This window comes from Gymnogyps californianus, chromosome 7, assembly GCF_018139145.2.
Source record: "Gymnogyps californianus isolate 813 chromosome 7, ASM1813914v2, whole genome shotgun sequence".
In the NCBI taxonomy this organism is placed as follows: domain Eukaryota; kingdom Metazoa; phylum Chordata; class Aves; order Accipitriformes; family Cathartidae; genus Gymnogyps; species Gymnogyps californianus.
In genome coordinates this window covers 5,908,801-5,932,293 of record NC_059477.1, presented here as the reverse complement: position 1 = coordinate 5,932,293, position 23,493 = coordinate 5,908,801, and the positions used below count along the sequence as shown (strand labels likewise).

At 41.8% G+C, this 23,493-nt stretch overlaps 1 protein-coding gene across 1 annotated transcript in view; it reads left to right on the top strand.

Moving 5' to 3' along the window:
• CPS1 (carbamoyl-phosphate synthase 1) overlaps positions 1 to 23,493 on the top strand; it is a 103,903-nt gene that overhangs the window by 22,859 nt on the left and 57,551 nt on the right. The window contains exons 8-20 of the mRNA XM_050899842.1: positions 1,210 to 1,302; positions 5,561 to 5,650; positions 6,726 to 6,854; positions 7,441 to 7,547; positions 7,951 to 8,092; positions 10,584 to 10,661; positions 12,183 to 12,281; positions 12,984 to 13,079; positions 17,248 to 17,437; positions 18,026 to 18,183; positions 18,998 to 19,126; positions 22,509 to 22,653; positions 23,043 to 23,253. Coding sequence (XP_050755799.1) covers positions 1,210 to 1,302; positions 5,561 to 5,650; positions 6,726 to 6,854; positions 7,441 to 7,547; positions 7,951 to 8,092; positions 10,584 to 10,661; positions 12,183 to 12,281; positions 12,984 to 13,079; positions 17,248 to 17,437; positions 18,026 to 18,183; positions 18,998 to 19,126; positions 22,509 to 22,653; positions 23,043 to 23,253 — 1,667 coding nt within the window. The remainder of the gene's footprint in view (positions 1 to 1,209; positions 1,303 to 5,560; positions 5,651 to 6,725; positions 6,855 to 7,440; positions 7,548 to 7,950; positions 8,093 to 10,583; positions 10,662 to 12,182; positions 12,282 to 12,983; positions 13,080 to 17,247; positions 17,438 to 18,025; positions 18,184 to 18,997; positions 19,127 to 22,508; positions 22,654 to 23,042; positions 23,254 to 23,493) is intronic.

The following is a 23,493-nucleotide window of genomic DNA, read 5'->3' as shown; positions in this document are numbered from 1 at the left end:
GAGAGCAAGGGCTTTAGGGCTTTGTCATGAGCATTTATGGGACTGACTGCATGGTGGCACTCAGCAGTTTCTGTGGTTCCCAAGAACCTGTCTTGTTTAAGATGATGCTGACCTTTTCAGCTCTGCTCCACGCAAAGCAGCCTGGAGTAGCTTTTGGTGTAAGATGCTACTCAAGATGAGATAGGATGTCAGCCACTGTGAAGAGCAAAACTCTGTCTTTAAAACTTACCCTTAGTAGTGTGCATGGCCATGCAAGATGCTGGCTCTTTCTTGCCCTAGGAAAATGGCAAGGATACTTCAGGTATGGCCAATCATGGAAGTACCTCATCGAAGTATTGCTAAACCCAATGAGCAATCCCGGTGTGCACGCTAGTGTGATATCCACAGGGCGAGCTGAGTTTAACATGGTCTATTATGAAAGTGTTATGTGTTAAAAGTTACAACAAAACATTGGCTTCCTCTGTTTTAGTTTCCCCTTCCATCCTTGAAAAGTTCTGTATTGCACACCCTGTCCCCATGCTGAGAAGAGGTTAACCCTAGGTTAATCCCACTTATTCCAGGAGTGGGGCAAAGCCAAAACAGGGATTTTTTTTTTTCACTGAGAACTTTAATGAGCAGAAGGTGGATAAGGATATGCTGCTGGCAGAGCAAGTGTGTCCTAGCTTCTGTGAGGTGGTAACAACAATAAAGGGTAGGGCTTGCTGGAGGTGATTTTTTGGGGTTTTTTTAACAGCTTATTCAGAAAACAGCCATGCTGACCTGCCTCCTACATAGCTTTGCCTTACACCAGCTCTACTGCCTTGTAGCTATCCACAGGAGGTGGCTGAAGACCTCACAGTGGGTTTCCAAAACCAAAAAGCTTCAAACTGCTTTGTGGATTGCTCCCAGATCTACACAACAGTTATTTGGGGATCTGAATTCTGATCCTCTTGGAAGGCAACCCATTTTACTGTCACTAGACAGCTTGCCAAACTGCCTATTAACAGATTTTACTGCTGACAATGCCTCTCCCCTGAATGAAGGATTTTAAACAGATTTTTGATACCGAGGAAGGCTCATAAACTTCTGAAGATGCTAGAAATGGTTATAAGCTGCCAAGAAACCATCTCTAAACAGCTGTTCCAGTTGCTGTGCCTGTCAGCACCTTGTCCCAGTGTTCGCAGCTTCTCCTTTGCTCATGCTTTGTTGTTTACTGGTATATTTCCACAGGGCACAGTACTTGGGAAGATTGAATTTGAAGGTCAACCCGTGGAGTTTGCAGACCCAAATAAACAAAACTTAATTGCAGAAGTTTCAACAAAGGTGAGAAGTTCTTCTGTGGTCCCAGGCCTGTACACTCCAGGTAGTAACTGCTCCCCATTTGCTCTGGGGATCATCCAGTCTTTCTAAAGAAACAATCTGGGGACCTTTTCTAAACCATACACCTTTCCAGACCTTTGAAGGACTGTCATCTCAACATCATCCTCATAGAATCCCCATGGCTCCTTAGGTGCAGTGTTGAAGATGTAAAATGAGCTGTGTTGAGGTGGATGTAGTCTGATCAGTACTGTGATCAGAGGGTATGTTACAAAGATAGGATTGAGAAGTATTGGGGATACAGTTAGACCTAGTATATGGTGGACATTTTCAAACATAAGAATAATCATTAAAAAGAATGGTTGCTTTCCTTAAATTTCAGGAAAGCTCACAGTAACACTTGATAATCTGTGTTCAGGCATAATTTTGTTGAGGTGATTCCAGAAGATATTTCTAGATTTCAAAAAGAGACCAAGTTAGGAATCCCTTGGATCTAATATTAGTGGTATTAGCTGCTTTGTGTATAGATATGTAGAGAACAGCAGTTAAGTTTGTAGTCTGTTAGCTGGGCATGCAAACTATGTTTGACCACAAGCTGAGAAGAACATTACAAATCATGAGGACGTAGCAAACTAGGCCCATACTAAAAATAGTAAGTATTCTTGTACCAATGCAAGAGCTAACATCTTAAATTGTGGACCCTTTGGGGATTTAATTGTGGGATAAAGAGTGCCTTGGGTGCTTAATCCTGTTGACTGAAGTGAGAACTGAGTGTATGAGTCCCTTTTACAAATTCCATTCTTATTATGGTGTTTGCAGCTCCTTCAAGATCAGTGAGGCTCTGGAAGAGCTCTGCAAATAGTTGCTTGTGTACTGTTCTGCACACAAGCAGGTGTGTTAGTGGCATGAGTGAGAAGCAGTCCTGAACAGACTGGTCAGTGAGCACATGGGAATTTGAAGCGCAGTCTCCATCCAGGCTTGAATTTACAGTAGTAACTGGTTACCTGGGATGCCATTGGAATACATAGGCTGCCTTGCAAATCTCACCTGTGAGGATCTCGCCAACTCATGCCAATGCCTCCACTGTATTTTGAGTCAAGGCCTTGTTGCTACATAGAAGGATAGCAGTTGCTTATTGAGCTTGTGATCTATGATTGCAAGATGCAGGTGGAGCCGTTTTGAGCAGTAACTCAGAAATAGGTAAGGTTGCTGATGCTAAACTCTGCAATTACTAAGACAGAATTACTGTAGAGATGCTGAAAATAGCATCTAAAAGGGAGATACAATAAGATTAATGGAGCTTTGGTGGTCTCATTATGTTTATAACTTCATTTTATAGGCTTAAAAAGCAACATCACAAATAAAGCTGAAAATGAAGTAAGCTGTTCAATGTTGGTAATTACTGGACATGATAATCTGTCTGTTGCCAAACAGCTATTTTCATGTAAATCAGGGTAGAGTAAGATCAGGAATCTGCTTATCAATTGTATATTAGGAGTGATTGATTTTCTGCGCCCCCTGCCTTCTTTAGGTGCTAGTGGCATAGACTCTATTTGCTAATGCTGCCTATACAGGGCAGGGAGTGTAGAAAACTGCCGCTATTTTGCAGGAACTTTTGTCGGAGATTTATTTTGGTGCATGTGATGGTCAAGGGGCCCAGAGCAAATGAGAGGTATTTAACCACTTGAAGCTAAAAGGTCACTTCTATCCACACATACAGCCCCACATACGCTTTTTGTTCTCAGCACTATTGCCAGCAGGAGTTTCTACTCTCCCTGACTGCTGGCTTGCAGCCTTCCCACATCATCCTTTCAGACTGGGACAGTCTTTTATAGGCTGTGCAGTGAATAGATGAGGGAAATCCTCTGGCTTTAGAAGGAATATATTTTAACAGTTCCCCGATCCAGTTCCCACTCTGGTTTCTATCTAGATATACTCTTCGCCAGATGCAGGGGTCAGTGCTCTGCAGTACAGAGGAATAATAAGTGTGAGAAGCGGGGGGAGGGCTGTGAAGACAGCAACACCTAAAATCAGTCTTGCTGCTGAAGGAAATGTTGTAACAAATCTCAGCCTAATTAACTGGACAGGGAAGAGTTTTGAGTGAGGTAATTAAAGTACCTCAAAGCAGTTTTGTCCCACAACTCCCTTTGGCCATTAGAACAGCCAGGGAGAACCTTTGAGGGAGATCTTTATTTCATAATGTTTTGCAGATTTTTAAGTATGGATCTTGTGAGGAATTGAAGGGTCTTCAAAAGCCCTTTTAAAAAGGAGGGTGAGCTTTTCTTAAGGGACTGTGGCACATGACACTAAGTTAGTTTCTGTGAGAACTGAGCACCTTAATCTTCTTGAGATTTTTTGAAACTCATCTCCCAGAAGCCTGAAGGACAGCGGGTAGAAGACCCGTACAATTCCTGTGCAGTGATACAGTTCCACCATGGACTGTGGAAGTAGAATCCACTTGTGTATTGGTGACTGTGAAGGTATTGTCATATTTGATGTCGGGCACAGCTTCGTATCAGAAGCCTTGAGTGATCTAACAAGACCCAGTTTCAATATGATTTCCATTCTACTCATTCTCAAAAAGGGATTGTGGGGTATTTTGCCATCTGATTATGTAGTGTGAACTACAAGATATGTTCCGATACAAAAAAAAAAATCTCCTTTCAGCATTACACAGCAGGAGTCACAACAGCAGTGGTAACACTACTGGCTCTGTGCTGAGTCATGTCCTCAAAGGTGGATTAAGGACCATTGGTGGTTCATGTGTTGCAGCTTGAAGCCTTGTAGTGAAGGAAGGTGGCTCCTTGCACCCCATCTCTTCCATCCTTGCTCCTGACATGGCAGTAGGTCACTCCTAATGATGATCAGAGTTGTCCTCACATAGGACATACTCTTGCATCCTAAAAATCTCTTCATCTCAATCTTTGAGAAGATAAAAGTTCAAACAAGAACTGAGTTAGGATAACACAGAGGGAGGAGTTGTAATATTCTGCTAATAAACTTCATCTTGAGTTCCCTATAGAGGGGATATCTTTCCTTCCAGCTGGTCGTAATCCTGCTATGAAAAGATTCAGTTCGTCACCCCGCACCAGGCATATTGGGCATGGATTTTAGCATCTTTTCATAAAGGGGCCCAGCTGCCAAATATGAATGCCAGGGAAGCTGCTTAAAAGGGAGTTACTTAGTTTAAAAAAAAAAAAAAGACTTTTTTTTTCGGTGGTGTATTGCACAAGAGAAAAGCCACTTTGGATAAAGTACACTTACCAATATCAGCTTTCAGAAGCTGAGCATAACTGAAGGTAAGCACAGAGTTTGTTTTTAGAAGGAAGAAGGCTGCCTCAAGTGCTTCTTGATGAGTAACATTCCAGCCTGGTGCTAACTGCAGTCATGTAAGAAGTAAAATAATTCAGCAAGCTTCAGAAAGAAGCTGTCCATAAATAACCTTACATCAGTGCTACAGCTGGCTTTCAATATGTCTGCATGTTGCAGTATCAAGGCCCATATAACATACGGTGGTTTGACTTTAGTCTCTTCTGTGCTGGTTGTGACCAATAGATAAGTGGGTGTACAAACCATAATGGTCCAGATTTGGGACTGGTGACAATTTACTTTGTGGAATGAGTTAAGGAACAGCAGCTGGAAGAGGAGGAGACGTGTTGTCTGACATGTAAAACTGTCAGGTCCATATGAATATAGGTCATGCTCAGTGACATGCTTGGCCTGGTCTGTACTGCTCTGGTGCACTAGAAGTTGCTCATAGGATATCTCCAGCTGTGCTATGCTTTGGTCTTACTGTGACTGGAGGGTCAGGGTAGTGTTTAATGTGATGGATCTGTAGCTGGTCTGAAGTAGCCTTGCTCCACTGGCATCAGCAGGATGACTTCACTTCAGTTGAAAATCTCTCGCTGTGTATCTGGCGTTTCTCTTGGGCTGCAATAATCTGTGAGAACTGGCTTGCTGCTTCACTGCTAATGAGGTGAAACACAGGAAAAAAGCTTGTCATTAGCTGTGGAAACAAGTGATTTCTTAGGAATTGCTGTTACTGCTGTAATCAACAGTATATAAAAGAGCATTATAACTCCTACTTTCACAGAAAAATGAAGGAAGCGCTAATGTCTGCAGTACTTATGGAGATTTCCATGTAAATTGATTGTTAAGTACCAGTTGCTGCATGTTGGTGAAAAGTTATTCTGCTACCCATCTTCCCTGTGTTTTGGGGGCAGGGGGTGATCTGTCACTTACAGCATGGTCTGTCTTTTTATAGGAAGTCAAGGTTTATGGCAGAGGGAATCCAATTAAAGTTGTAGCTGTCGACTGTGGGTTGAAGCACAACATTATCCGTCTGCTAGTAAAGGTAAGTCAGTGCTTTATGTCCTTCATATCTTGTTTTGCTTTGGTAAGAGCCTCGTCTGTAGTCAATAGCCTTCCTTCCACCTGGACACATCCATGGAGTATGATGGGCAGTTGCCCTCCTAAAATGAGGTGCAATTTTTAGGATTATTTTTATGGACTGGGAGGTGTTTTCTGAACTTGGTACACTGTATTGAGGGGATAAGGAAGAGGACCTGTGCAGCAACCTCTCAGCCATGAGAAGAATTCCTAGACGATGAGCTTTAAAAAGACAAAGCACAGCTTCTCTAAAGAACAACCAAGGGAAGGTCAATGCAACGTTGTAAAAAATAAATAAATAGGAGAAAAAATTTTGCAGTGAGGGTGGTGAATGGCTGAAACAGGCCCAGAGAAGTTGTGGAATGTCTGTCCTTGAAGATATCAAAAACTCAACTGACCAATGCCCTCAGCAACCTACCCTAAAGTTGAAATTACAATTGGACCAGCTGACCTCCTGAGGTCCCTCCATCCTGAGTTATTCTTTAATGCCATGATTTGTGAAAATCTTTTCCTGTTGTTAGCACAGTGAAGTAGCAGTCCTCGCTTCTCTAGCCACACAGGAGGAATAAAGGTGGTGTCCTCTCATTCCCTAGAGGTACAGGGTTTCCCTGTTTCTGTCTTTTAGTTTTTGTGCCTGTTTGTCTCATTTTTGATGTGCAGGACTATTTCTGGCATATCATAGAATGAGGCTGTGAAGCCCTAATTTAGCAGTTAGGATGAATGCACCGTGTAAAAATGAACATATTTTACATGTGTGCATACACGCTTATTTTACGTTCCATTAATAAGTTTTGATCTCATTAGTGAATTTCAGACAAACTTGACAAACACTGAGGTGGCTCAAAGATACTAAGTCTACCAGTTTTGTGAAAATAATCGGGTCAGATAGTGGAGAGAAGCCTTGTTATTGTCCCTGGCAAAGGGGTGACTGAAATCCAAACTCAGCTCTCCGGGACATGAGAGCACGGGAACAACCTCCTGACACAAATTCATTTGTTCCCCTCCTCCCCTCATTTCTTGTTCCCTTGTTTTATTCCTAGCGAGGTGCAGAAGTGCATTTGGTTCCATGGGACCATGATTTCACCAGCATGGAGTATGATGGGCTCATAATTTCTGGAGGTCCAGGGGATCCCATGAAGGCCCAGGAGGTGATTCAGAATGTCAGAAAGGTACAGTGTAATAGCCATAGGCTGATTATTCTTGTTTATTTGCCTTTTTTCCAGGTGCCTGAAATCTAAACGGTTGGTAGTATTGACATGTAATGGACCAAATGTCGTTCAGTCATTTCAGCTGCCTGGGATATTCCTCATCTTGGTCCACTGGGAGTTGTCTCCAGACCAGTCGTTACAATAAGGCTATACAGACCTTGGTGAACAATACATAGTAAACATGATTACCATGATTACCTTACCAGTGCCTTGAAGTACCCTGTGCTCTTTCAGGACCTCTGTGACCTTATGAAAGAACAGCCCTGGTTTCACAGTGCTCCCATTTGAAATAATGTTGCACACTAAACGGCTGTAATGCAGAGTATCATTGCTTATTCCCCTGGAGTAGACCGAGACATCAAGCTGTGCTCTGAGGTTTCCCTCTGAAGCAGAGGAGAGGAGGAAACTTTCCTTTATAGGCTGTTGCCACCCTTGCATTCAGCTTTTTCGCAAGTCTGTATGGCTGCTTTGAGGGAACTAGCATGGTTTATGCTGGAATTGCTGAACAGAGACACTCCAGTATCTCTTGAAAACCTTTTCATTTTAGGTCCTGGAGAGCAATCGCCCAGAACCCTTGTTTGGAATTAGCATGGGGAATCTAATCACTGGAATAGCAGCTGGAGCTACTTCCTACAAGATGCAGATGGCCAACAGGTATGGCAGCTCTTCTGCTTCCCAGGGCCTGGATAGACCAGCTCAGCATTGCAAAAGCCCATAGAGCAGCAGTGCTTTGCTTCTGAACTGCCTTAACCAGAGCTAGCATGTCAGTAACATTACTTCTTCATTCCAGCCATTCTCCTTGCCTTTAATTTAAACTGCCAAGTCATGCATTACTTTTTTTGAGGGTGTTTTGAAAGTATTTGATGTAATTGATCCCCATCAAACTGAAGGATAGCAAATATTCTCCTAGGATTTATCATTCTGAGATTGGCTGCCGTGTTGAACAGCTACTATTGAACTGCTGTGTATAGTCCCACAGTTATCAGCTTTTCCTAATTGTGGCATTTGGACACATCTGGCACTTCCGTCCTCTGTTCTCTGATCCTTCCTCTTTCAGAGGACAGAACCAGCCTGTCCTGAATGCAGTAAATGGACAGGCTGTCATCACTGCTCAGAACCACGGTTATTCCATCGACAGCTCTACTCTCCCACCTGGCTGGAAACTTCTCTTTGTGAATGCCAACGATCAAACGAATGAGGTGAGCTCGTGCTTTCCAGATACCTGCACATAGCAGCTTCTAGTGAGCGAAGACTCTCTTATCACTTTATTTCACCTCCTGGAAGCTTGCTGTCAGATTACAATTAGTTATCAGGACTAAACTTGATGATCTGACCATCTGCTTTACTTGGGGCCCTGCCTTACAGGCCAAAAGGGGGTGAGCCATTACCACGGTTCTCCATACTAGCCCAAAGTGTAGGATTGCAACAGTGACCTTATGATTTCCCTTGAACAGCTGCCTTACTAACTTCTGTGATTTCCCTACCATTAGTGGTGCTCACTCAGTTACCATTGTCTTAGGGCTTGTGCCACAGGTGTGCTAGCCTGTGTCACTGTTTTGTTGTGTTGGTTCTGTGTTGCCCAGCACAGAAAAAGAATATTATTGCAGTCTAATTTGGTCTGTTATTGTAAATAGAATTCCAAGGACTAAAGTCATGAGGGAGAGAGGCAGTTGCCTGTAGAGAACAACTTACAGGATCTAAGGTAGAGGTCCAATGGCAAATGACGGCCATGTAGGGGAAAAAAAAATTAAAAATGCCTGGCCTCTGGAGGTTCACAGCTGAACAGAGAAAAGCATAGGAAGGAAAACAATATCCCATAGCTCAGTTTTGACAAAGTTAGACAGGCATTGAGACAGATCTCAGGCTTTGTAATTGCCCATTTTAAGTCTTGTCCATTAGGCCCAATGCTGTGCAAGTCAGTGAAGTCTTGTTATTTATCAGAACATCATTGAAAAGAAGGTATTTTCAAAAGCATTTTCCCCCATGGAAATATGCCTCTCCATTATTTTGCATAAATGTCCCACATCAAGTCTGGCAGATTGAGCAGTGCTGTTCTGGCATATCCTGGCTATACTTTGCAGGATCGAGGAGCAGTAATTTCCAGCTGATGGTTTTAGAATAAGCTTTGTCAGTTGCTGTTTTCTTTATCCTTACAGACTTATCTAAACAGAGACAAATGTTACCAAACAAGATATTAATACAAAAAATTTACAGCTGTTTGGTTCAATTTTTGAAATGAGTTTGTTTTAGCTGTGTTGACAACCTGAACCCTTTCATCCCCAGGCCTTTCATGTTTGCTTTAGCTGAAGGTTGGAGACAAGTGTGATGGTGCGTTTGCATAAAGCAGGTTATAAGGTTGGACATGAGTCTTCTGGATCTAGAAGCACAACATTCTTTTATGTGAGCTAAAGGACCACTTCTGTAAGCCCCAAAGCAGCATCAGTCTCCTAAACCTTCATAGACGGAGAGGGACGAGGAGCAATGTTGTTTTAGCATGGGATGCACAAACAGGAACAGGGTTGGATGGGCTCTCATGTGCAGTCTGTTGCATTCCTCTGTTTGAAAAAGAAAAAACATTTATTGTGGCTGACCTGACCCATTACAGCTGGACAGGGCCAACACAGGTTTCCAAATACTGACAAGCCACGGAGTGAATATTTTTAAAATATATTTGTATGTAACTAGAAGTAACATGAGCGTTCAGGGAAAATGTGACACACTGATGACATTCTTTACTCTGAGGGCAGAAACTCACACCATAATGGATCAGCTGTGGTCAGTAGCTCATCTCTCATCCCTGTCCTATCCCAGCATCCCACCCTGAAGCTCTGGAAGGCACTGTTGCTCTATACGAGCTGTTGGGACTCCTTTGTCCATTCCTAAGGGAAGCAGGCTGTATCAGAACTGTTTTTTCCTGGATTTCCTCTTGAGGGACTTCTCTACTTCCATCTGGAATTGGCAGCCATGAGCAATGAGAGCTACAGGGTAGTCTCCCAGTGAACCACGCTGCTTGGTGCTATCAGACCACGCAAATGAGAAGTCTGTTTTTCCTGGCTCCAACTGAAACTACAAGCACTGTCTCCAAACTCAGTTTAGGTCCTTCATAGCTATTGTTTCTCCACAGTAGCGGTCCCACTTCATCATAGCCCTGAAAACAAACCAGGGCAGAGATCATGTGCAAGGCCCTGTATCAGTATTTAAAGTGAGTTACGGAGATCAAGAGCGTGACCAAAATCCATTTCTCCTGTGACAGAACCAAACAGATCAGGATGGTAAAACCATTCATTCCATAACAGCCTTGTCCAAGGTGATCTTTTTTTGCCATACATGTTTTTCTTCTCTGCCTGGTCCAAGATTACCTCTGGAGGGAGACTAGCATATCTGTTCTGTTAAGTGCTTACAACTTAGTAGTGTTTGCTGTTGTAGTGAAAGTGATGTCTCCACTATACTTCTTGTCCACCCACAGTTCAGTGGGTTATGCAGGCATTGGAGTGTTAGCAGAGGAGCATGAGGCTCAATGACTCCTCAGATAAGACATTGTTTGAAGACTGGGAATGAAATGGGTGTCAATTTGGCAGCCCCTAGAAACATGCCAGTCCTTTGGCCTTCAGTGCTTACAGGGATAAGGTGTGGCTTTCTGTTCTCTTGCTTGCAGGGAGGTGTCTAAGACAGTTGTTTTTATTCCTGCAGGGAATTATGCATGAGACCAGACCGATTTTCACAGCACAGTTCTACCCAGAGGCAAATCCTGGGCCAAGGGACACAGAGGTATTGTATGAGAGCTGATCTGGGCTTGCTTTCAGATGGCCTAGGGAGTGCAGATATGCATCAGCAACAGTGACAAGTCTTTGTTCCTGATGGTCCTAAATCTTGGTTTTGAAAATGTCGGGATCCTAACAGAGGGCCCAGTCATGCATAGGCTTGTGTCTGCTTAGCTTGATCCGCAGCTAATTACAATCAGCAGCAAGGCGTCTATTGACTTCTGTGTGCTTTGGATCAATGATTCCATTCATATGATGTGTATGCCTTGAGTCCTGGTGGGATTATCTGTGTGTTGGAAGTTACTGAAGTGCATAAGCCTTTGCAGGATCAGGCTCAAATCTCTTGTACCTGGGGTAATTGCAAAAGGAAAAGGATTTTATCTTAACAGAAAAAATACTAGCCAGATGCTTTGTAATAAAATCATTAACTTTCTAATACATTCTAGTTCCACTTTCAAATTTTATAATTACTGTAGAGTTATGTAAATGGATTCATACTTCCTCACTCTGGTTCTCCTAAGTGAAATGAAATTTTAATCCCCCATCTGTGACTTTGCACAAATTCTATAACAACTGGTTGCGTAGTCACAGAGTATGACTAAGGAGCAACAGGGGATGTGGAAGGCAGAGGAGGCATGTCTGAACATAAATAAACTATTTGGCATTTCTTGAGAGAGGAAGATGGACGAACACATGGAAGTGCTTGTTTTAATCTTAATTTGATCATGAAGATTAAACCTGCAAGTAAATCTCTTGATATCAAGAAGTTTCATAGCAATCTGATTGACTAGTGAATCTCAGGGAACTCAAAACGACCCTCAGCTGTGTCTTTTCCCAGTCTGTGCACTCCCACTGCTGGGATGGGTTTGACAACATAGTGCCTATCCTGATAGGCTTGCAGGACCCATCCGTACTCCTTCCACAGGTGATTCCCAGCAGCCAGCTTCAGGGACCGTGTGGACAGAAACTCTGCAAGTGTGGGGTCAGGTGGGAAGCCTCTCCCGCTGCATGTAGCTGCCTGCATGCCAACGGTGGTCATGCTGCCTCCCCTGCCTGGCCTGGTTGGAGAACACTTCTCACAGCTGCTCTGGGATCTTCTCTGGAAGGACAATACTGATTTAGCAGAACTGATGTTTAGATATAGCTGTTCAGATCCCAGCTCTGTAGCAGGCTCCATTCCAAATGGTTCCCTTGAGCTAGTTAAGTGTATGCTCTTCTGCATTTTAGCTTTTATTGTGCGTTCATTCATTACGCTGCCAGTCATATAGAAGTAGAGCATACAGATGTGATTGATATGTGTTTTCTTCCTGATATGACCTCACTTTCTTGAATGCAGCTTTGTCAGATATGTCAAAGTTGTTAAATAAATTTCAAATAATGATCCCCTCTTCTCTGATGGTGTAAATCTACCTTCTGAAGGTAGCAGAGCTGATAGCTTGAGCTCACAAATGGCCTGTTTTTTCCTTCTTTGCTTGCTGTTTATTTATTTCCACTTTGGCAATTAAATACGTGTGTTTATTTTTCCTAGTTCCTGTTTGATTCATTTATTTCACTAGTTAAGAGAGGGAAAGGCACTACCATTTCCTCAGTCCTGCCCAAGGCTGGAATGACAGCTTCCAGAGTGGAGGTCAGTGTACAGATACTTGTTATTCATGCCTGTCAGTGACGCTAGGAGCTTGTTCATTCCCACTGAACCCACAGTACAAAATGGCGCAAAAAGCTGACCATGGAAGTCAAAGGAGGCTTCCCTTACAAAAGGCCTGTCAGCTGCCTATCTCACAGTCATCAGGCGTCTCTTGTGTTAACTCCCTTTTCTTTGAGAAAGTTTTAAGATCTGATGTTTCATGTATTTTTCTTTGTAGTTCTCCCAAGAAAGGTACTCTCATAGCAGTATATGAGGTGCCCTGGGATAATCTGGCCATGAGATTTTGTGCCAGCGGCGTAATGTTGATGCTCTGTTGCTTAGCAAATAAGTCTGAAATTCCTAGCGTGAGCTGAATTTCATACAGTTTTGCTATCTTAGAAGGCAGCTGGACTTTGTGGGCAGCCAAAGTGAGGCATGATTGTCTATAAGCATGTGATACAATTAACACGTTTTTATTGTATGCCCTATGCGTAAGTCATGTGTTTCTCTAACCAAAGATATATGGGAGAAGTCCAGTAGAAATATTCTTATAAGTAAAACTGCAGTGGTTTTGGAGGTGACTTTTCTTCTCTTTTTAGAATTTATGTTTTGTAATCTGAGACTGTTCAGTGCTGCACAGTCTCTGTTCATTTCAACATCCACTATGATAGGACTGATTTTTTTCATGCTGTTTGACACTTCTAGGTCTCCAAAGTTCTCATTCTAGGATCTGGAGGTCTGTCAATCGGTCAGGCAGGGGAATTTGATTACTCTGGATCCCAGGCTGTGAAAGCCATGAAGGTGAGAGGATACTCTGAAAATACTAGCCTCATGTAATATACTTTCCCTTCTCACAGCTAACTGATCATCAACTGTGGTATCACTGGGGCAGGGAAGCTGGTGAGAATAAATGACTGTAGGGAAATTTAGCCATTTTTTGTTTGTGAACTTGTTGGCTGAGTGATGCGAGTTAACCACTCAGAATTATCTTCCAAAGAGAGATGTTCTTGAGGTTTCCTTTGCAGTCTTCAAGCAGTTTGTTATTTGTGATGTGTGACCGGTCACTCCAGGCTTGTCAAATTGAATGGAAATGAAGAGGAGGAACTTGGTCAGCTATACCTGAGCTGAAATAACTGAAACTTTTGCAGTATGCTAACACACTGCAAGGTAGACAAATAACAGCAACAGCTGAATGGTTGGCTGCTGTCAAGACTGTTACGCAAAAGATTTTGAACCCCTTATCAAGGCAGGTTTTCTAAATGGTATTTATTTTAAATGGGATGAACTTTTTAAAGGTCTCATATGCCAAGTTTTGTTTCCAGAATAGGTTCATAATCTTGAAAGGAATGAATGAAAAGTCATTCCTTTGGATTAATTTTGTCCAGTAAACTTATTACCTGATTTCTGATGTTCCCTTTCTGAAGATTGGAGAGCTGTTTTATTCTGGAGCAAACAAAAATGCATGTGTACTTCTGTACGTGCCCAAGAAATGCACGCATTTAAAACGGTGCTTGTGCATGTTTGCCTGAAGCATCTTGCATATTCCACTCACATGGTGGGTTTTGGGGTCTAATTTGCTCTGCCCGTTTAATGCTGCAAAAGTGCAAAGCACTTAGAAAGGGTGCCTGGGGAAAAGCTCATGCTAGGAGAAGATGTAGGAGGATAGCAGTATTTCTGTGATGGGGTTATTACTGGTAAAGTTACCTGGGCCCCCTAGTTCGTGTCTAACCTGTGAAGAAGGAGGAGAGCTTGTAGAGGTCTATCTGACAGATTCAGAGCAGATGTAGCAGCTGCTTTCAGATGAGGTGATGATTGTGAGCAGCCTGAGGCTGTTCTGATATCAGGGCCATTCTATTCCTGTGCTGACCCTGGAGTCAAGGAAGGAAAAAATCAATTACAGTAATCTTAAATATAATCTGGGGCTGCTCTGGGTTGGTCCTGGTTTTACAACACATCTTGTATTGTATATGTTTTGTTTGTGTCCTCTATTGCTATTGCTGGCTACTAGTTCAAACTGGCTACATCATCAAGAAAACAAGAACAAGTTAGGAGTGAAGGATCCCAGAGTTGGTGAGTGCAGATAATGCCCTGAGTTGGAAAGGAGGCACCTCTCTCCCTTTTATTTCCTCTTTCATCCTTCAAACTCAGCTCCAGTTTGTGGAAGAAAGTGTGGTTTTTTTAATGATAAATCTCCCTAGCTTGACCTCCCACAGTGCCCTCTCCCTTCCCATGGCCACCAGCCAGCTGCTCTGATCTGCAGGCTAATCAACCATTCCAGCGGCAGTGCTTGCGCTTCCTGACCTTGCCTCTGGCAGAGTGATTTACAGTTGCCTGTGAGAGAGAAGGTGGTTGGTCAGTGGCTGCCAGGGGAAAGCTGCAGAGCATGGGTGGGAGAGAACAGGGACAATAACAGGAGACAACAGAGATTTCTCTCCCCTTAGACTACCTTTCTTTTATTATTATTATAAATAATCAACATTGATTCTCACTACTGCATGCTCTGATTCATTCTGCTATGTACTGCTGTTCTTCCTAGTCTGTTGGATGCTGATTCATTAGCAGAAGGTGCTGTTGTTAATATTCAGTCCTATACAGTTAAATGGGTGCCTCTTTTAAAGAGTAAAATCCTGTGGAGCTGGGACTTCCTCAGTCAGTGAATTTTTATTTGCAAGAATGTTCATCAAAGGCAGGAACATCCTCTGAAGAACAAGGCCTGGAAGCATCTGTGAACAACAGAGACTGGCTTGTGGTCACCTGAAAAACCTTCTGGATTACTTGATGTGGGGGTTCTCCCAACTGGTCTGAATACAGGTGGACGTTACACAAAAAGAGGAATGGAGCCCTCCTAGAGTATTATTAATTCACTGTTTTAATTAAGTTGTAACAAAGGTCTCCAATCAGGATGGGTGGCCATTGCGCAGAGTGCTATGTGCCTATAAAAAATTAAAAAGGCAGAAGTGGAAGAAAAGGGTTGCAAGGACAAACAGCAAGTGGCTTAAAATCCAACATCCCAAACAATTGGGCCAGAGGATGTGATATGAGTAAAATGTGTCTCTCTCAGCACAGTGAGCAGTAATTCTCTCATTAATTATCTTCCTCGTCACTGCTAGCTGGTTCTTAAGACACCTTGCCCCAGATAAGTAGGAAGGAAAGGGCTGAGATGTACAGATACTCCAGCTTGTTGGAAAGTGATATACCTCTCCCTCCTCCATTCATTACAACAGAATTATAGCTATGAATTTCTGAATACATTTATTAGAGAAGAATGTTTTGATCAGAGATCTACCTTTTTCCCTCAGGACTGCCATGAAAACTACCCAGTTTGGGGTCATTTGTCTAAATCCAAAATATTTTCCATAAGGATTTTATTTCTTCTTTCCCTTCCCTGTTCTACACATTGCCAAGGAAAGTGTGCTTCAGTGAAAAAAATCCAACTTTTCCTGGGGAAAAAAGGTCAGCAGAAACTTACAGCCAGTCTTTAAGGCAGTATTTTAAGTTATCAAAGGAAGGAGAAGAAATGTTATCCAATACCTGAACTGAGCAGTCAGAGCTCTGAGTAAGAATCCCACTGCTCCAGGTGAGCTATATATTTGTTCCCCCAAACCAATGGATCAAGCAATCACAAATTTTAAACAAACACAGAAAAATCCTGTGGCATTTTCATACTTATTGTAAACTGGGGAAAAATAGAAAATTCTGTACTGGGCCAGCAACATTTCCATAGCATTTGCTTGAGGAATGGCTGACGTAGTCTACCAACCTTCTTCCTGTTTCTTTTTACTCTTTTTTTTTAATATCTTCACAGTTCCTGTTTTTAATGAGAGTCGTTGTTGTTTCTTAACCTCCGCAACTTCCATATAGCAAATCTTTCTCTTAAAGTGTATTTTGCCTCTATAATTAGCATTGTTTGCAAATGGTTTGTTTGTTTGTAGAAGTCTATTGCCTTACAGGTAGTTGATGGAGATTAGAATGAGTTGCCATAAAAATGAGGCCACAGCCTTTGCACTTCCCGGTCCACCTTTTCAACAAAGCAGTAATACATTGTTCTTTATCTGCTTGTGATTGACATGGTTTTTTAAGCTTGGCCACATTCTGGTCTTATCATTATTAGCAAAACTTGATTGGCTTCCTCGTTACACACTAATATTTCAAGAATGAGGAGAGTTGATCTGCCCAGCTCTGACTCAGATTTTTCTATTAATGAGCAAACTGCGGTGAATTTCTGTAACCAAAAGAGTGGCAGAACTCCCATTGGTATAGCAGGAAACAGATAAACTTTGTTATCACTTAAACTTTATTATCACTCTATCTCAATTTCTCGTCTGTGACAGAGAAAAAACAGTGTGAAGTTTTGGCTAACCTTTGTCTTGCATATAGAGGCAGAATTTGTCTTTTAGCATGTGCAATATCAAATGAAAAGGTTATGGGACAAGATTTTTAAAGTGATAGCACCAGGAAAATTAAAGTATTTTTATGGGAAGTCAAAGCAAAAAATGTATTCTTGTTCTGTTACTAGTTGGTACAAAAATCTGAGAACTACCTGGATACCTATGATCAAAGATCTACTGCTTGGCAAGAAAAGATTGGGTTTTGATTAAATTTTTTTTTGCTTTGTCACTTTTAGTCTGACTTCCAACAGAAGACAGACATGATTATGCTGGAGTTTGTTCCTGTCTCCCTTATATAACTCATAAATGCGTTAAACAATTTCAACCAAATTTCTGAATCAGTGGGAATCTCCATTCCCTCAAGATTCACAGACAGGCAGAGGCACAAAACTAAAGAATTGGCCTTAGCTCAGCCTGGTACAAGATACCAGAAATTCGTTATGGGAGAGTACATAAGGAACCAGGCTTTTTAAATTATGCTGTTGGTAAATCGCTTGTTTAACCCCATCTCTCCTTGCTGCTGCTGCTGTTAGCTCTTTTTCCACATATGCCTAGTTTTAATGCAGATTTTCATTTTTCAGGAAGAAAATGTGAAAATTGTCCTCATGAATCCCAATATTGCTTCAGTGCAGACCAATGAGACTGGCTTAAAGCAGGCTGATGCTGTCTACTTCCTCCCCATCACTCCGCATTTTGTCATAGAGGTCATCAAGGCAGAGCGTCCTGATGGATTAATTCTGGGCATGGGTGGCCAGACTGCTCTCAACTGTGGTGAGTACGATACAGGCGCCTTGGCACTCCTTGCAGGCAAACTCATGGTTTTTACCAAGTGTTGAGCAGACTTTATTTGTGCAGACATGCAAGGCCCATGTGCCTGATACATTGCCCAGGTTATTAACGGATACAGGCAGAGATACTGACCATAGGGGAGTCAGTAATTGCTAAGCTGTGAACATAACATCTTATTGCTGGTTTTGATACTTAAAAGTAATTCATATATCCTGCTTTTCAGCGTAAGTCTTAGTTATCGTAGTTGGATTGGGGATATTCAGACCACCTTGAGGCAGAGATCAAAAGGAAAAGTTAACTTCATTTAGCTTCGTGCAACAGTATCCAACTGCACTGCTTTGGTTTTGTGTTGCAGATGATGGCCAAGCAGTAACTTACTAATATTCCAGGTTTCATAGATTTGAGGACAAAAACTTTCATGTTATGGTTCTGCGTTCTAATACTGACAAAGAATAATAAAATTAGTTGTTGATGAGGCCAGACAAGTTGTCAGCTAGTCATATATCTTGTGAATACTTTCTTCTTCATCTGCCATCAGTCCTCAAAACTGTGGCTTTGTTTACTCTGCAGGAGTGGAACTCTTCAAGCAAGGAGTCCTGCAGAAGTATGGTGTGAAGGTCCTAGGTACATCAGTTGAATCCATCATGGCTACAGAGGATAGAAAGCTTTTTTCCGATAAACTGACTGAGCTAAATGAAAAGATTGCTCCTAGCTTTGCAGTGGAATCGGTAAATCAGATAATTTTGAAGATGTGATTACTATTACTGTTGCCCATTTGAGTTATTTAAAAAAAAAATTCTAGTTTCGTTGAGTGAAAGCTGAATACAACTGTGGATACTGTAGTTGGTACACTTCCATCAGCACTCCACAGTGATTAACGCTGGTTCACCATGATTTAAAATGAGTGAAAATGCAATTAAGCACTTGGAAAACCTAAGCTAATTTACCCTTTGACAAGAAAAGTAAATTAGGTTGGGGTGACTTCTGTGCTGCAGCACAAAAAATATATAACACGTCAGTGGCTACTTTTTTTTTTTTTTTTTTTTTTTTTTTTTTTTTTTTTTTTTTTTTTAAATCTTGCACAAGCCATTTAGACTTAGGATTTCAGGTCGTCAAAATCAGCAGTGCTGAAATCCTTCTTGAGGACGGGAGTGTGAAAACAAAAAATTGATTCAGTGGGAAAGCCTGTTTGAGTTTGGAGGAAACCAAACAGGTCTTAAACTAGGATGTCTGTTGGAGGGGTTATTTCGTGCTAAGGTCTGTGAAGACAGACCAGGTAAGGACATTGTCCATGGAAAGTCAGCAAGGAAGTCTGCACATAACTAAGGACAGAAGTCACCTTCTTGAGTCCATGTTCCAGTTTTCTGCTGTTTGACAGAACAAAGCAATGTTACAAAGCCAACTTTTATTCTTTTCATTTTATCTTCAGATAGCTTAGTGTCTTACTGATGGGATTTCCAGTTAACTGTGTAACCAGAGTTGAAGACTTTATTCATCTTAATTGTTGTCATATCTCTGAAATGTATTCCCCTCTCCTTTAAGATTGAAGATGCTCTGAAGGCAGCTGAAAAGATTAGCTACCCAGTCATGATACGTTCTGCTTATGCCCTTGGTGGTCTGGGGTCAGGCATATGTCCTGATAAGGAGAGTTTGCTGGACCTTGGTACGAAGGTACGTCTGCAATTGCAAGCTCTGGGAAGAGAGCTGAACATCTGATTTTCTTAGATATTCTTCTAATAGTCATAGCCACTGGAATTGTATATACCTTACCCTTCATCTTAACTGTAAAATGTTATCCTGATTCCTTCTAATGCCCTGTTTTCATAATTCCTGCTGACTTGGTTATTGAAAATGGTTAAATGACAGATCTGTTAAATTCATGAGAAACAAGTCATAATTTGAGCAAGTGTTTCAGCAGTTTTGGTCTGAAAAGGAACATAGTGGACTATATTCACCTACTTTCAGGAGTAAATGGCACATGAAAGATGTCAAGGAAGTTGAAACATTCGAAATGCTGAGTGATAATGTAGTATCAGGGACAGAAGAGCTGGGAGGGTTGGGCCTCTGCTGTGTTTCTGTCTAAAGATGGTATTTTTGCTAGGTCAAAAGCTCATGTAGAGATTTAATGGGATGACACTTCATAATTTGACATCCACCAACTGTCTCTGGCTATAAAGACAGCTCTTTTTCTGTAGGAAATCTGGAATTGTTTTTTATAAATTTCTGTGAAAAGTAAACAGATAATTGGGGAAAACAAAAGCTTTTTTCCTTGGCAAAAAATGCAGAATTGTAGGAAATAAATCTCGGTCAGTTCGTCTCTAAAATTCTTGGTTTTGTCTTTTCCCGGTTTACTGAACCTCTTAATCTTTCATGTATGTCTAGAAAGAAATACTGCTGATGCCAATAAGAGCTGTGTGTGAAAATGACATTTTTTTTATTCCTCCACACTGCTGTCATGCAAACAGGCTTTGGGTCTAGTGTGCTTCGTGCTGAACAAACAGCTGCTCAGGCAGTGTCAGTTGCAGGGAGGCTCAGTGGACAGGACTGACAGATGCGGGAGGAGGCAGTGGATGCAGTAACCCCATCTTATGGATGGATGGCTGAGGTTGGAAACACTTCACTTGCCCAAGCTCACGCATGGTCTGTGTTTAGAGAAAGCAGAAATTCACTCAGAAACCCTGGGAGTGCAGCTATCTGAAAGATTTATATCAAAACATTTTTCAGTAGGAAAACCTGGTTTTGATCAGCATTTCTTGGTGTTTTTTTAAAAAAGTGGTTTTGAACATCTCCGTTTTCCCCTGAAATCTGTAAAACAGCTGCTCTTTATAAACATCTTATTATCTGTAAAATTTTAGGAGTAGGGCAGTTCATATTTTTAGTAAACTTTTCATGTTTCTGAAACTTTCCTTTTCTTTCTTACTAAAAGTCTGATTCTGTTTTACTTTCTAAGTTAATATTTTCATTTTCTCAAAAATTATACTAGAAGAGCTTCAGCATTTTGAATGGAGTAGAATAGAATAGACTATTTCAGTTGGAAGGGACCTACAACGATCATCTAGTCCAACTGCCTGACCAATTCAGGGCTGACCAAAAGTTAAAGCATGGTATTAAGGGCATTGTTCAAATGCCTCTTAAACACTGACAAGCTTGGAGCATCAACCACCTCTCTAGGAAGCCTGTTCCAGTGTTTGACCACCCTCTCGGTAAAGAAATGCCTCCTAATGTCCAGTCTAAACTTCCTCTGGTGCAGCTTTAAACCCTTCCCACGCGTCCTGTCACTGGATACCAGGGAGAAGGGATCAGCACCTCTCTCTCCACTTCCCCCCCTCAGGAAGCTGCAGAGAGCAATGAGGTTGCCCCTCAGCTTCCTTTTCTCCAAAGGAGACAAGCCCAAACTCCTTAGCTGCTCCTCATCGGACATTCCTTCCAGCCCTTTCACCGGCTTTGTTGCCCTCCTCTGGACACATTCAAGGACCTTCACATCTTTCTTAAATTGTGGGGCCCAGAACTGCACACAGTACTCAAGGTGAGGGCGCACCAATGCTGAATACAGCGGGGACCGGCTGGTTATATTGCATCAGATGCACCCCAAGATGCGGTTTGCTCTCTTGGCTGCCAGGGCACACTGCTGACTCATATTGAGCCTGCTGTCGACCAGCACCCTCAGATCCCTTTCTGCAGGGCTGCTCTCCAGCCACTCCTCTCCATTACTCCGTCCTAGGTGTAGAATCTGGCATTTTGACTTGTTAAATTTCATCCCATTAATCATAGCCCAATGCTTCAATCAATCTAGATCCCTCTGCAAGGCCTCCTGTCCCTTAGGAGAGTCAACAGCACCTCCCAGTTTGATATCAATATTTCAAAATTTACAGTGAAAAACAATTTGGGTCTCATTGAATTAGCTCAACTTTGGATGCTCACATCCACAGAGAAACTCCATTCTTTTCAGTTATGAAGATGATCTGTAGTAATTCTGTGAACTGGATTTTCAGACACTGGACTCTGAATTGTGTATAATTCGGCTAACTGAACACCTATGGATGTTTCATAGCACAGCTAGTTCAAGTAATCTGGCCTTGAGTTCATCTCTCCTGAGTCATTTTGAGTGAGAGAAGGCAATAGACAGTAACACAGGAACAACATAGATTGTTTTATAAGTGTGGTTGGGTGTTCCCACTACATCACCACAAATTCAGTGCCTGCTTAGGCTGGGTGTGAAGTGCCACTCCTCAAACTATTTTTTTTTTTTTTTTTTTGTGCGAGTTTGGCAACTGAGCTAAGGGCAACATTTGAATAACAGCTTGAGCTAACTACAGAGGGGACCAGACTGAAGACTGATTCATGGGCAGCATTAAAACAAGAAGCTTTGCTAAAGGATGAATTGATAATGTGCCCATTACTTTCTAGGATTTTAAGCAAGAATTGATTAATGGTTTTTTATCTGCTAATATTAAGGCCATTTATTCACTTAGCTCATGCTCATTTACCAACAAACTATATTTTTCATTTTTCTCTTGCGCTGAGGAGTGCTTTCAAGATTAGTTTAAGAATAAATCACGAATCTTGCTTCTGGTTAGTATGCCAATGATAAGCAGCATTATTAGTGCTATTAATTACGTAGTGTTTGCTGGCACCCACACTCCCCATCACTTAGTCATTTAGCTTTCTGCAGAGTTCTCCTATTGAAGTCCATGGGGCTGCCCACATACACAAACAAAAGCATGTGTCTGTTGTGTGATTGAAGCCTTAGATGTTTTTATATTCCTATTTGTTATTTATATGCCATTACAAGCTCACATGCCCTGCCTTTTTTTCCCCATCAGATCACAGTAATATTTTCTGTGCCTTTCAAATGAAGCTAAAGCAAATTTTTTTTTTTAAAAAGAGAAATATAAAGTGCTTGTCATCTGTGCTATGAACTTCGCTTATCTTCATCTTTTAATTTTCTTGTTGGTCTGGGAAGTCTGGAGATAAGCCACAGAAGTCTTAAATATGGAATATGTTCTAAAAAGGTTTTCTGTTTTACTGTTCATTTTCCCTAACATATTCCCAGGCATTTGCAATGACTAACCAAATTCTGGTGGAAAAATCAGTTGTTGGCTGGAAGGAGATAGAGTATGAAGTTGTGAGAGATGCTGCTGATAACTGTATTGCTGTCTGCAATATGGAAAACATTGATGCTATGGGAGTCCACACAGGTAGGCTTGGGCACAGGGTGGCTCACTGGAAATGGCTTGTTAACTATGCAGTGCCCTTCTGCCTGCTGTTATTGACATAGCTTTGTGATTGATGAAGTGGGCTCTAGAAATACTCTTCAGGTCTTGGATACAGCCAGCTAGGGTGTGAAACAGATATTGTTAGGCTACACCTACCCCTGTGATCCCATTTTCCATAAGATTGCCTGGCCTCTCCAACTCTGGGCTTCTAACTATCTGTGCTTTTCATCAACTGTGCATCCACAGGTTTGAACATCTGTGGTAACTTCATTACTAGCAATGGGTTAGCAAAGAAAGTGACCTGTGTGGCTAGAATTTACTGCCGCTGAGCTGCTTCTCATTTTCCTTCTCTGCTACCTTGTGACAAACAGGAGATTCTGTTGTAGTGGCTCCAAGCCAGACACTCACTAATGAGGAATTTCAGATGCTGAGGGATCGTGCCATCAAAGTTGTCCGACATTTGGGCATTGTAGGAGAGTGTAATATCCAGTTTGCTCTGCATCCAACTTCCATGGAGTACTACATCATTGAAGTTAATGCCAGACTCTCGAGAAGTTCAGCTTTGGCCTCCAAGGCGACAGGGTAAGATTAGTATTTTGGGTTTTTTTAATACAGAACAAACAAATGAATAAACAAAAACTGAGGGGAGAAGAACAGAAAGAGAGATTTATGATAAGGAGCTTGGATCAGTGTGTTGTTTAAATATGTAAGTGACAGCTGCAAGGAAGAAGAGTTCCCACATCTGCTCTCCATGCAGTTAAGACAAGGAGGTGCAGGCTTAATTTGCAGCAAGGAAGACTGAAGTTGACTGTTAGGGAGAAC